Source organism: Asparagus officinalis, chromosome 1, assembly GCF_001876935.1.
Source record: "Asparagus officinalis chromosome 1, Aspof.V1, whole genome shotgun sequence".
Classification (NCBI taxonomy): Eukaryota; Viridiplantae; Streptophyta; class Magnoliopsida; order Asparagales; family Asparagaceae; genus Asparagus; species Asparagus officinalis.
Window position 1 is genome coordinate 3,067,434 of NC_033794.1, and position 13,116 is coordinate 3,080,549.

The 13,116-nt window shown below is 34.2% G+C and overlaps 2 protein-coding genes across 2 annotated transcripts in view; one reads left to right on the forward strand and one right to left on the reverse strand.

Annotated features, from left to right (window-relative positions):
• LOC109846388 (enoyl-[acyl-carrier-protein] reductase [NADH] 1, chloroplastic-like) overlaps nt 1-6,935 on the reverse strand; it is a 29,719-nt gene extending 22,784 nt beyond the window's left edge. Inside the window, exons 1-2 of the mRNA XM_020415628.1 lie at nt 6,781-6,935; nt 6,604-6,681 (exon numbers count right to left, since the gene is read on the reverse strand). The gene's annotated coding sequence lies outside the window, so the exon portion shown is untranslated. The remainder of the gene's footprint in view (nt 1-6,603; nt 6,682-6,780) is intronic.
• LOC109846419 (enoyl-[acyl-carrier-protein] reductase [NADH] 2, chloroplastic-like) overlaps nt 945-13,116 on the forward strand; it is a 12,864-nt gene continuing 692 nt past the window's right edge. The window contains exons 1-2 of the mRNA XM_020415662.1: nt 945-1,148; nt 1,233-1,344. Of these exons, the coding sequence (XP_020271251.1) occupies nt 1,101-1,148; nt 1,233-1,344 (160 nt within the window). The 5' untranslated portion in view covers nt 945-1,100. The remainder of the gene's footprint in view (nt 1,149-1,232; nt 1,345-13,116) is intronic.

Sequence of the window (13,116 nt, forward strand, 5' to 3'; positions counted from 1 at the left end):
TACATTTTTTATTGTTTTTGGATATAAAGAAATGCCGAAGTTTTCAACAAGAAGAACTTCACAACAGATGACCTTGTTGCTTATATTCTTCATTCTCTTCATCTCTGGACGTGCCTCTCTATTAAATAAACATTAGTGAAGCTAAATTTTCTTTTGGATGATCCTCACTTTCCACTCCCCTAGAAGAGGATTGATGGAAATGAGGAGGGAGAGGCAAGCTAGTGGCTCGAGGATGGCGTATAGTAGTCCGATGATACCGAGTACTTAAGTTAGCTTCTATTATTATTATTATCATCTTGATCTCTGTAATTTGTTTGTAATTAATACCTTCTTTTGTTGCCCAGGGGCTGCAGGAGAAGTCTAATTTCTACGTGGTTTTCTATTTAGTGGATTGTCAATTAGGTTGTATTGTGCTTGTGATGAGTGGCGACTATCTACTTTCCTCACCCTCACAGAACTCTTCTTGACGTAAGGTCTTCTATAGGCTTAGAAATTTTGTTCTCCTATCGATTGCTTTGTATGTTTCGAAGTTTAATATACATTGGTGCTTTGCTTTATTTTTACCTCAAAAAATAAAGAAGCTAAATTGACAAATCGAAGGCACACACAAGACAATAGTAGACCACAAACCAATGCAAGCCAACCAATCACAGCACAAACACAAGATATACGTGGTTCGGCAATATGCCTACGTCCACGGGGCAAGGAGAGGGAAGCTTTACTATTCAAATCAAAGGGGAGTACAAGTTAGGGTTACAAATCTTACCCAAAACCCTCAAATAAGACCAAAAGATCTCTCAAATAGACTCCAACAATAGAAGCCCTAAAATCTCCCTTTGCTCAGCTCAAAATCGCCCAAACTCTTACCCTAAAAACGAGTTTAGGGTATTTATACAACTCCCCCGCTTCGTCGGTCGACCGGACCGGTCGACCGCGATCAATTCCGGTCGACCGACCCGGTCGACCGACCACCTCCAGCAGAACCCCGAAAGAATCCAGAGAGCCGTCGGTCGACCGGGCCGGTCGACCGACCTCCTTGTGCACGAATCCGGTCGACCGGACCGGTCGACCGCCACCTGTTTTTCCTGATTCTGCTGCTGATGCTGAAATTCCTTCACCTTGTGCATTCTCTTGCCAATGGACTTGAGGTACTCTTTTTGTTTGGACTTACCTATCTCAACTATACAGTTGATTTTTGTTGGTCAGTTTGATGAGGTAGTTTCTATAAACAGGTGACTGAACCTCTTTTGGAAACGTCCCGAAAAGGTTACCTTGCTGCGATATCCGCATCAAGCTATTCTTTTGTCTCTTTACTTCAAAATTTTCTTCCAATAATGAATCCAGGTATGTGCCCACTGTTGTGCGTAAAACCTTTATCTTGCCATTTTCTATTACAAACTAAGCAGTCAGATGACTATGTTATTGTTTATTCCACATGTTCAAATAACTATATGGTCACTCCTGGCAACCATTACATCACAAATCTTAATCTACATGTGATTTGTGCAAAGATATCGGTTTTAGGTTGCAATTTCAACTTTCATTAGAAATCGAAATAAATAAGCGTAAAATCCCCTTGGATCGTATGGTAAAACATCCTGGATTACAAAAATAAATGGTTAAAGCTAGGAACTTGTAATTGATTTCTGTTGTTGTTCTGGAAATATATGTAATTATATGCAACAATTCTTAGGAAGTCTCTAATTAGGATTCAGGTTTCATAACTATTTTAAAATTATATAATAAATTAAAAATCCTATAATCCCTTAAGTATAATCAAAACATTCTGGGCTATAAACTAAAGGTTCTAGATGGGAATAACCATTTATGTATAATGAAATTTAACTGAAACTAGCAGCTTTGGCAGCAAAAAAAAAAGTTTTAATTAGTTTTTGCATGTATATTCTCTTCTTTGTCACCTCATTCTATATATGTATACATACACACGCTCTACCTTAGTATTAACACTATGTTTGAGAGTTTACTAATTACTTACGGGAAGGAAAAGAAGGGAAGAGAAAATAAAGGAGAGCACGTGAAAGAAAGGGGGAAAATCATAATATCATGTTTAGGAGTTTAATAAAGGTAATGAAGAGAAATCAATTATGAGCCGTTGGATTTATAGTAAGATTGTTTAAATTTTCACCTCCTCTACAACCCAATTAGAGGGGAATCAAATCCTATGGAATTGTGCCTAATATTGGAGGCGAATGTTGTCACCTGACTCGCCTCCCTTTCCTTTCATTCTCTTTTGAGAAAAACTCTCAATTAGGGTGAAACTTTTTATTTACCTACCTTTTCCCCTTCTCCTCTCCTCCATTCACCCCGTAAGTTTCTTAATAACTTTGCATAGGATCACAATTGCGTAGTTTGAAATCAGGAACTATACACTCTGTGTACCTATACCTTTATAAATATATCATGCACAATACCATCCCTCTCTCAACTTCTCTAAGTTAGAAGCTGAGTAATATTCAAAGAGTTTTTCCTTCAAGAGCACCATTTTCATCAGCAAGGCTCTCTCTCTAATTGTCAACATCATGCTTCAAGTCTTTCCAGGCACTTGCTTTCAAGATTTCAAGCCCTCAGTTCTTGCTATCAAGAAGTGAATCCCTCTAGCTTCATCAGCGAGGTTCTCTTTCTCTGTCTCTCTCTCTCTAAAAAATGGTAGCATCATGTTTCAAGTCTTTACAGGCATTTGCTTTCAAGACCTCAGTTCTTGCTGTCAAGAATTGAATCCCTCTAGCTTCATCAGTCCTCATCGGATTTAAGCTGTTTCAAAAGGTAGCTACCACCCTGGCCCTCCCTATTTCCTCGTTTTGCACTTCTGCTAACACTTAAAACTGATTTTTCTATAGAAATGGAAAGAGCTGTTTGTAATATTTGTCATCATACCTTCAATCAGTATGAAATCATATATCATCAGGAAAACTGTGTTCTGTTGCCAAATGGACAAGAACGCCGGGATATGATGTTAAACAAACACATTATGGATGATTTCAACTATCGTCACGTACAATGACCCTAGAATGAAGATCTTGCTAAAGCTGAAGAGAAGGAACAAAACAGGGAGTCGGTTATTGATCTGGAAACTTGCAGAACTTATAAGCAGCATGACGGTTCTCCTACGATGTCTAACTCGGTTAATATGGCTTTGCCAAAAGCAGCTGAGACTGTAGACGGAGACATCATTTAGAAGACAATCGATGTTTTTTCCTTTTTTCTTTGTTTTTGGGTTTTTTATAATTTCTTTCATGCAAGTGTTTGACGTTAAATTTTCTTGGAATTTTATGATGACAGGATCCTCAAGAAGCTTTTAGCTGATTACATCATTACATGTCTTCAATGATGGGTAATATTGATGGTATGGTCTCAGTCCACTGAAGAGTTTATCCCATTTGAGAACAGATTATAGTTTCTGTGAGATAGCGTAAAATAATGTTTACAAATTTCTGGTGAAACTCAAAAGTAATGTTTACAAATTTCTGGTGAAACTCAAAATATGTGAACTTAGTCTAGATCTTTGAGTTCTTGGTGTTGTTGTAAGGCTTATTTCAAAGATTTTGCTTAGTTATGGATTCAAGTTAAGAATGCTGAACTGTTCCCTTAACTGCTGAGTTGCCTGTTTAGGCACTTACTTTCTGGGAAATGTATAAGTAATAAAGTGGTAACTTGTACAATTATTGCGGTTATTCTGGGGGGGGGGGGGGGAGTTGTGAAATTAACCCATAAGTTTATTTTTCTCATGTCTGCAAATTTGGATATACAATGCAAAGATTGTTGAGAATGTGTGGTTTTACATCTAATTACATGTACAAGGCAACCTATCATATCCTGATAGCTTTTCGATCCGAAAAGGTAGGTTGCAAATCTGGATCGAAAAGTTATCAGTATATGATAGGCTACCTTTCCGGATCGAAAAGCTATCAGGATATGATATGTTGCCTTGTACATGTAATTAGATGTAAAGTCACACATTCACAACAATCTTTGCATTGTATATCCAAATTTGCAGACATGAGAAAAACAAACTTATGAGTTAATTTCACAACCACCCCCTACCCCCGAACTTTGGGGTGTGAATAATCGCAATAATTGTACAAGTTACCACTTTATTACTTATACATTTCCCACAAAGTAAGTGCCTAAACAGGCAACTCAGCAGTTAATGGAACAGTTCAACATTCTTAACTTGAATCTATAACTAAGCAAAATCTTTGAAATAAGCCTTGCAACAACACCAATAACTCAAAGATCAAAACTAAGTTCTCATAGTTTGAGTTTCACCAGAAATTTGTAAACATTACTTTTGAGTTTCACCAGAAATTTGTAAACATTACTTTACGCTATCTCACAGAAACTATAACCTGTTCTCAAATGGGATAAACTCTTTAGTGGACTGAGACCATACCATCAATATTACCCATCATCGAAGACATGTAATAATGTAATCAGCTGAAAGCTCCTTGAGGATCATGTCGTCCTAAAAATCATAAAATTCCAAGAAAATTTAACGTCAAACATTTGCATGAAAGAAATTATAAAAACCCAAAAACAAAGAAAAAAGGTAAAAGGAAAAAAAACCTCGATTGTCTTCTAAAGGACGGTCTCCGTCTATAGTCTCAGCTGTTTTTGGCAAAGTCATATGAGCTGAGTTAGACACCATAGGAGAACCGCCATGCTGCTTATAAGTTCTGCGAGTTTCCGGATCAATAACTGACTCCCTGTTTTGTTCCTTCTCTTCAGCTTTAGCAAGATCTTCAGGCCTAGGGCCATTGTACATTATGACGGGGGTTGAAATCATCCATAATGTGTTTGTTTAACTTCATATCCCGACGTTCCTATCCATTTGGCGACAGAACACAGTTTTCCTGATGATATATGATTTCATACCGATTGAAGGTATGATGGCAAATATTACAAACAACTCTTTCCATTTCTATAGAAAAATCAGTTTTAAGTGTTAGCAGAAGTGCAAAACAAGAAAATAGGGAGGGCCAAGGTGATAGCTACCTTTTGAAACAACTTAAATCCGATGAGGACTGATGAAGCTAGAGGGATTCAATTTTTGATAGCAAGAACTGCGATCTTAAAATCTTGAAAGCAAGTGTCTGGAAAGACTTGAAACATGAAGCTATCATTTTTTAGAGAGAGAGAGAGAGAGCCTCACTGATGAAGCTGGAGGGATTCACTTGATAGCAAGAACTGAGAGCTTGAAATTTTGAAAGCAAGTGTCTATAAAGACTTGAAACATGATGCTGTCATTTTGTGTATGAGAGAGAGAGAGAGAGAGAGAGAGAGAGAGAGAGAGAGAGAGAGAGAGAGAACCTCGTTGATGAAGCTGGAGGGGTTCATTTCTTGATAGCAAGAACCGAGGGCTTGAAATCTTAAAAGCTTGAAAGCAAGTGCTTGAAAAGACTTGAAGCATGATGCTGTCAATTTGAGAGAGAGAGAGAAAGGGGGGGGGACCTTGCTGATGAAACTGTTGAAAATGGTGCTCTTACAGGAAAAAAATCTTTGAATATTACTTAGTTTCTAACTTAGAGAAGTGGAGAGAGCGATGGTACTGTGCATGATATTTATAAAGGTATTGGTACACAAAGTGTATAGTTCTTGATTTTGAACTATGCATTTGTGATCCTAGGCAAAGTTATTAAGAAACTTAAGGGGTGAATGGAGGAGAGGGGAAGGGGAAAATGTTGGTAAATAAAAAGTTTCATCCTACTTGGGAGTTTTTCTCAAAAGAGAATGAAGGGAAAGGGAGTTGACAACATTCGCCTCTAATATTAGGCACAATTCCATAGGATTTGATTCCCCTCTAATTAGGTTGTAGAGGAGGTGAAAATTTGAACAATCATAATATAAATCCAACGGCTCATAATTGGTTTCTCTTCATTACCTTTATTAAACTCCTAAACATGATATTATGTTTCTCTCCCTTTCTTTCACATCCTCTCCCTTATTTTCTCGTTCCTGTTTTTCCTTCCCGTAATTAGTACTCTCAAACATAGTGTTAATACTAAGATGGAACGTGCGTATCTATCTATACATATATAGAATGAGGTGATAAAAGAAGAGAATATACATGCAAAAACTAATTAGAACTTTTTTTTTGGCTGCCAAAGCTGCTAATTTCAGTTAAATTCATTATACATAAATGGTCATTCCCATCTATAACCTTTAGTTTGTAGCCCAAGATGTTTTGATCGTAATTAAGGGATTATAGGATTTTTAATTAATTATATAATTTTAAAACAATTATCAAATTGGAATCCTAATTAGAGACTTCCTCAGAATTGTTGCATATAATTATATATATCCAGAACAACAACCGAAATCCATTACAAGTTCCTAGCTTTAACCATTTATTTTTGTAATCCAGGATGTTTTATCATACGATCCCCAAAATCGATATCATTGTTGCATAAATCACATGGTCTAAATCTGAAATTTATCCAAAACCACACAGAAAGAACTCAAATTTCAACTAAAATCCAAATACCCAAATCATATTTTAACTCAAAAATCTCTAAGTTGCATGAATCAGGCTCATCTTTCACCCATGAAGTAACTTCTACTACCGATTAAAGAAAGAGGGCTTACCCCGAAAACATTAAGATCATGCCCAAAAAAAGAATTCCCCTCCAACACAGTCTTTTATCCATCATCATAAAAAGATTCCTAATTGAACAATATAGAACCAAATGAAATCGCATTAGAACAAAAATCTTAGACCCTAGAGGGAGAATTGATGATTAAAATCGAAAGTTAACAAAAGACCTGAGTGATCTCTTGGCGGTGATGAACTCAGATGCTAATCGAACCCCCCCTCTTCGCTCTCTCTCTCTCCCCCATTTGCACCAGCGAATGATATATGGACACGTGGGTTATCAGAGGGAGATGCATATGCTGGGGATTCTTCAGACGGTAGTGCGAAAAAGTTAACAGAATTCGAGTTCTCACTTAAGGGCTTGTTTGGATTGAGGGAAATAAGGGAGAAGGGAAGTTAGGAGAACCATTCACCTTGTTTGGGAACATTTAAAATGTAAAGTTATTCACCCTAGTTCCCCTTGGTTCACCCCTTAATAGTATAAAATTTGTCACCCCCAAATTGGGGTATAACCAAGGGGAAGGGAACTCTCTTCCCTTCCCTTCTCTCATCTAGTTTTCCTTAACTTCCCTTAACCCCATTGAAATCCAAACACACCCTAAGACAAAATAGGGAAGAGGATATCTGATGACTCGCGGTGAGCTGATCGCAGTTTGTTATCCCTTGAAAATTAGTCTATATTATTCCCTCACTATCTTTGAATTTGCTCCTATGTCCCTCAAAAGTGTAAAGGACTTGAAATTTAGTTCCTCAATGACCAAGATACCCCTCATGTAACTTTTATGAACGCGCATAGGTTTTGTGGGGGAACATAAATGTAGGAGATATTTTGGTCATTAAGGGGGAAATTGCATGACCTCTTACAAAATGAGGGACTTAAGAGCAATTTCAAAGACTTGAGGGGAAAAAAGAGCCAATAGGCTTCAGGACCTACTTGTATCCTAAATTATTCTTTTTGTTCATATCCCTTGACTATTTTAGTTTCATCTTATTTACTCTTCTGAACTATGAAAATCCGTCCCCTTTCACCTTAAAAACTATTTTAAACCCCCTTTTTATCCCTTGAGCTATCATTTGATCCATTCACCATACTCATAAAATATTTAAAGAGAAGCAATAACTTGGTACTAAAAGTCATGGATAAGTGTGTAATTAAAGTGACACTAAACATAGTTAAAAGATTAAATATAGACGAATCAGAATAGTTCAATGGTTAAGATGAGACTAAAAATAATTTAGTATGTATGAAATGACAAATTGGATGGTGTAGAGGAAAAGTGACACATGATGACTTAAACTGTTTTTTAGCTGCTGATGTGGCACGGATTTTCTGACGTGGCAGTGTTTAAAGGTGGGAATTAACCCTCTAAAAATTTCAATTCACCCAAAATAGGACAAATCTGTGCCACATCAGCAGCTAAAAAACAGTTTAAGTCATCACGTGCCACGCATGTGATGAGCTCTCGTCGGAAAACTGTTCGCCAACGAGAAAAATGGCCTTGTTGGTAAGTTGAATCAATTAAAATGCCTTAATGCAGGTTTGCCTAATTAAAATACCTTCTTGGTAAATGAGGTGGAATTAAAACACCAATATGGGTATTTAGCCTCATTTAATCCATGTTAACATGCAAAAACTATAATTAAATGGCATCGCATGAAATTTTCCTAAAGTTGGTCAAGGGTTTCAATTGAACATGAAAGCTTTAGTGCTGATTTTATAAAAGAGTAAAGCTTTTGTAAATTTCAGCGAATAGAAACTATTGTTCATCAACATTTTATATCTATTGATTTTTCTTTGGGAATTCATCTTTGTATATGATACACATCATGCACAAATCCTAAATATAGTTATAAATTATAATGTGCAAAATTGACCCACACGTTGCTGCGATATTTGTGTGAAGGAGCCGAAAATCATGGTTAAGTATTTTGCTTAGAACTTGTTTTTCAGTTTGTGGATAAAAATGTATTTGGGAGTTGTAATATAGATAATTAGTTAATTTTAAATAAATCTCTCAACTCATTGAATTTGTTATTAGGTATCACGATATTTATAATCTTTTTAAATTAATGACTCCGATTATTACTTCTACTCTTTATTAGAGGGACTCATTTTTAAATAATTTAAGAACTAAAGGATCTAATATTAATTTTAATTATTTGAGGAGTCAATTTCTAAATGAGTTAAGAATCGGCAAGACGTGATAGCACTCTTCATGATTTGAGGGATTAATTTCAATATATAAGAGTTATAAGTCACTAATATTGGGGGTGGGGTGGGGGGGAAGGTTTGAGTCCATGGTTTTCCAAAATAAATAGGGTAAATTTTGAGTCTATTTGTTGAAATAAAAATTAAACTTTTTTCTTTTAAGTAGATTGACATCGAAATCATTGAAATTGATATTGTATACTCATATTCCAAAATTATTTTGAAATTAGTCCCTCAAGTTAATAGAAATTATTAGGTTCTCTAATTCTTGCAATATTTTTTAAATATATAAAGATTTAACTTTAATTAGTTCTACTTTTTATAAAAGGGAATAATTTCAATTTTTTTTAAATATTAGGGAACCTAATATCAATTTTAATAATTTGAGGGGTTAATTTCTAATTAACTTAAAAAGTACAGGACTTAGTAACAATTTTCATTATTTGAGGGATAAATTTCAAAATAAGAAAGATGTAAAGGACTCAAGTTGGAAAAAATAAACAAGGAATGTTGAAGGAATCAAACCTATGACCTCAGGATCAATAGATTAAGGGTCGTACCAACTAAGCTAGTTAACATTTGAGTTGATTTAGCTTCAGTATTTATATATATAGCTATTTATAATGTAGTTACTTTCTACAGTTTTAGACTCAAATAACGTTTAGTGTTAGATATAATATATATACTATATACCCTATATATATATATATATATAATACTATATATATATAATATATCATATATATCATATATATGAGAAAATGCGCGGTCATGTTGGTACCAAGCACAAAAAGTCTATGTTGGGGTGCGCATCGTAATCCCCTCTACTCAATTCAAATCGGTCGCAATATTTCATGTACTCCTCAACTTCATGCTGAAAGATCAAATTACAAAAAATTATGCTTGGCTAGTGAGGTGACATAATCCCTTCTACTTCATTCAAATGGCTTGCCAGTATCCTTATATAACTCCAACCTAATGTGAAAGGCTCACATTATTTGAATAAGCTGGAGGAATTGTGCCACCTCACTATCTGTATAACACAAAAATTTGCTGCCTTGTACCAAGTATACCCATATGTCCTCCTCTCTCTCTCTCTCTCTCTCTATATATAATATATATATATATATATATATATATATATATATATATAATATATATATAGATATATATATATATATATATATATATTAATGGGTATCCTTGACAAGGAGAGGATTTTCCTCATTGACAATGAAGTGGCACAATCCCCACAATGTGAAGAAGAGAGAATAAAGTAGGAGAGAGAATTTCACATGGTGGTAATTGTGCCACATCATTGTCAAGAAGGGAATCACCCTCCTTGTCTAGGATACCCATTAATCACACACACACACACACAGAGAGAGAGAGAGAGAGAGAGAGAGAGAGAGAGAGAGAGAGAGAGAGAGAGAGAGAGAGAGAGAGAGAGAGAGAGAGAGAGAGAGAGAGAGAGAGAGAGAAACATATGTCAACTTAAGTGGACCATACGTCCTACTTTCTATCCATTGATGATATCTAGGGATCCATGCAAGATATGAATAGATTTTTTATCATACTCCATTTAAATGCACGAGTTTGGGAAAAATTTTTAGTAGAAAAAAATACCATTGGAATTCAAATACTAATCCATTAAGTAAGAGTAAGTTGATAAATTAATAAATTCTTATTGGATATACATAGTAGGAAGATAAGAATATAGTTTAAATTGAAATGAAAACCTGAATGAAAGGGCAACTTAGGTAAATTAGATGATTTATTAAATACCAAAATTACCCCCATTGCTCTTATATGTTATCAATGATCAAACTACAAACAATTATTCACGTGTTACATGATTAATAATGCCAAACTGAGAATAATTATTCACATACTATATGATTAATAATTACACACAACGTGACGATCTCTCACCGACTAAAATTCAAGTAGTTAACGGTACGTTTAGGTTAATTAGACGATTTATTAAATGCCAAATTTACCCTCTTGCTCTTATATGTGATCAATGATCAAACTGTAAATAATTATTCACGTGCTATATGATTAATAATACCAATCTGTAAATAATTATTCACATGCTATATGATTAATAATTACACACAAAGTAGTGATCTCTCACCAACTAAAATTGAAGTAGTTCAAAGTACTGCATAATTAGTTTCAAAATTTAATTATACTATTATTATTTAAATAGAACTCTATTTATAATTGTTATCCTCTCACATGCAACATCATATACCAATATATATAAGCCAAGAAATTATAATAATTTCTATAGCATTTTTATCTCCTTCTACAGACATGTGCCTTTGTTATTAGATTAGATTAGGTTATTTTAAAGTAATTAAGTATATTGTATATTTATTTTTTTCAGATTAAGAAATTACAATAATTTTCACAGTACTTTTATCTCCTTCAACAAGTATGTATCTTTATTATTTTCTTCTTATTAGATAGATTAGATTGTTTAAGAATTATGAATTATAAAATTACAACAACTTTCATAGTACTTTCATCTATTTTCTTCTTATTAAATTAGATTAGATTATTTTAAAGTAATTAATTATATTGTATATTTGATTTTTTTTCAAATCATAAAGTTTAATTATACTATTATTATTTAAATAGATATTGTTCGTATAAAAGTCAAAGAGAATCTCACACGTACTTTGATCTCAATGCCAATTATAATACTTATATATGAGTTTTGGTTAAAATAAATTTCTTGTATGAGGTTAACTTATATGATCATACTTTAATCGGATTAGATAATTTAACATTTGTTCTTTACACCCAAACAATTTTAATCGGATTATGTGGTAATCCCTATATTTAAGGAGGGTTTTTCTAAATTTTTTAAAGTTAAGAAGCTTTCTTTTATAATCATCCCAAGTTAAGAGGGGTTTTTCTCAATACGTGATCGAATCTAGGATCTTGGGAGCCATATTGAAACCTTCTAATTGTCTGGGTCATCTACGGTGGGCATTACTCTAATATTTTCTTCTATGAGGAGACACTTAAATATTCATGGTAGAAATTAGAAATGTTAAGTTTTCCGCTTTAATTTTGGCCAATTTTGAGATAACTCCATAAGCTTTAAAGATAATCACTTAACCCCATTTTGTACTGTGGGTATCTCAGAAATCCCTGATAATTTTAATTACCCTTTTAAATTAACATCTAATGAGTAAATTAATTACTCAGGGGATACAAATTTAAGGGAGTTTTGTGTAAATTACCCTAAAAATTATTCAATTGAAAATGAAGATTTTTTTTATTTTATTTATCCGGGGTATTTTGGTTATTTGAATGCACGTGGTTTTCGCGTGACAGCAAGACCTAATGGCCTTAATTAGGTGGTTCTCTAACGAAGCTTAAGGGAGATTAAGTGGTATTTCTAAAATACTTGCTAATGTGAGTATCTTACTTTCTCCTCTGCTCAAGTTATTCCCCGATGATGCAGCTCGAGTGATGCACAAAGAAACAATGGGAATTCCATTGAAAACAAACAAGGGTTAATTGCAAACAGACTCTTTTAGTATCATCCAATTGTAAGAAGACATCTTGTAGTTCTATTTATTGCAAATAGATTCTGTGTAGTTAATTTTTCTTGTTGTGAATAGACTCCCCACAGTATTAGCATATAGGTGTGCATATACCCCCTTAGCAAACTGTTTCAACTCCTTAAAAAACAATAAAATAAAATAAGAGACAATTGGATGTCTATCCTTACCAATGGAATTATAGGGGATCTATCCGTCTCCTCAAACATATTTAACAATTTTAACAGTAAATAACAACAAAAACGACAACGACAACAACAACAACAACAATAATAATTCACACAGGAAGTCTATTCGCAACGAGCAGAACTACAAGGGGTCAATTCATAACAAATAAAATTATTGAGGGTCTCTTTACAATTGAGTAATGCTGCACGGGGTCTAGTTTTAATTAACTCAAAAAACAATGGAGATCGGTAAATATACGACTTACCAATATCCAACTTGTGTTTTAGCATTGGTTATAAGGTGTTTTTTTGTGGTAATCGAAGAAAGTGGACTTTCAAATAAGTTTATCATTACTATTTAACAGCGTTTAGTAATTGTATTTGCCTTTTTATTGAAAACCTAAATCATCAATCAACGCAACAAAAAATTGACATACAATACACATCAAAGGAATTACAAATGTAAACCCCTATATGCTCACTTCACTTACAAACAACCAGCCAACATTAGCACAAGCGAACTCGGTTCATTCCACACAAAGATTCGTG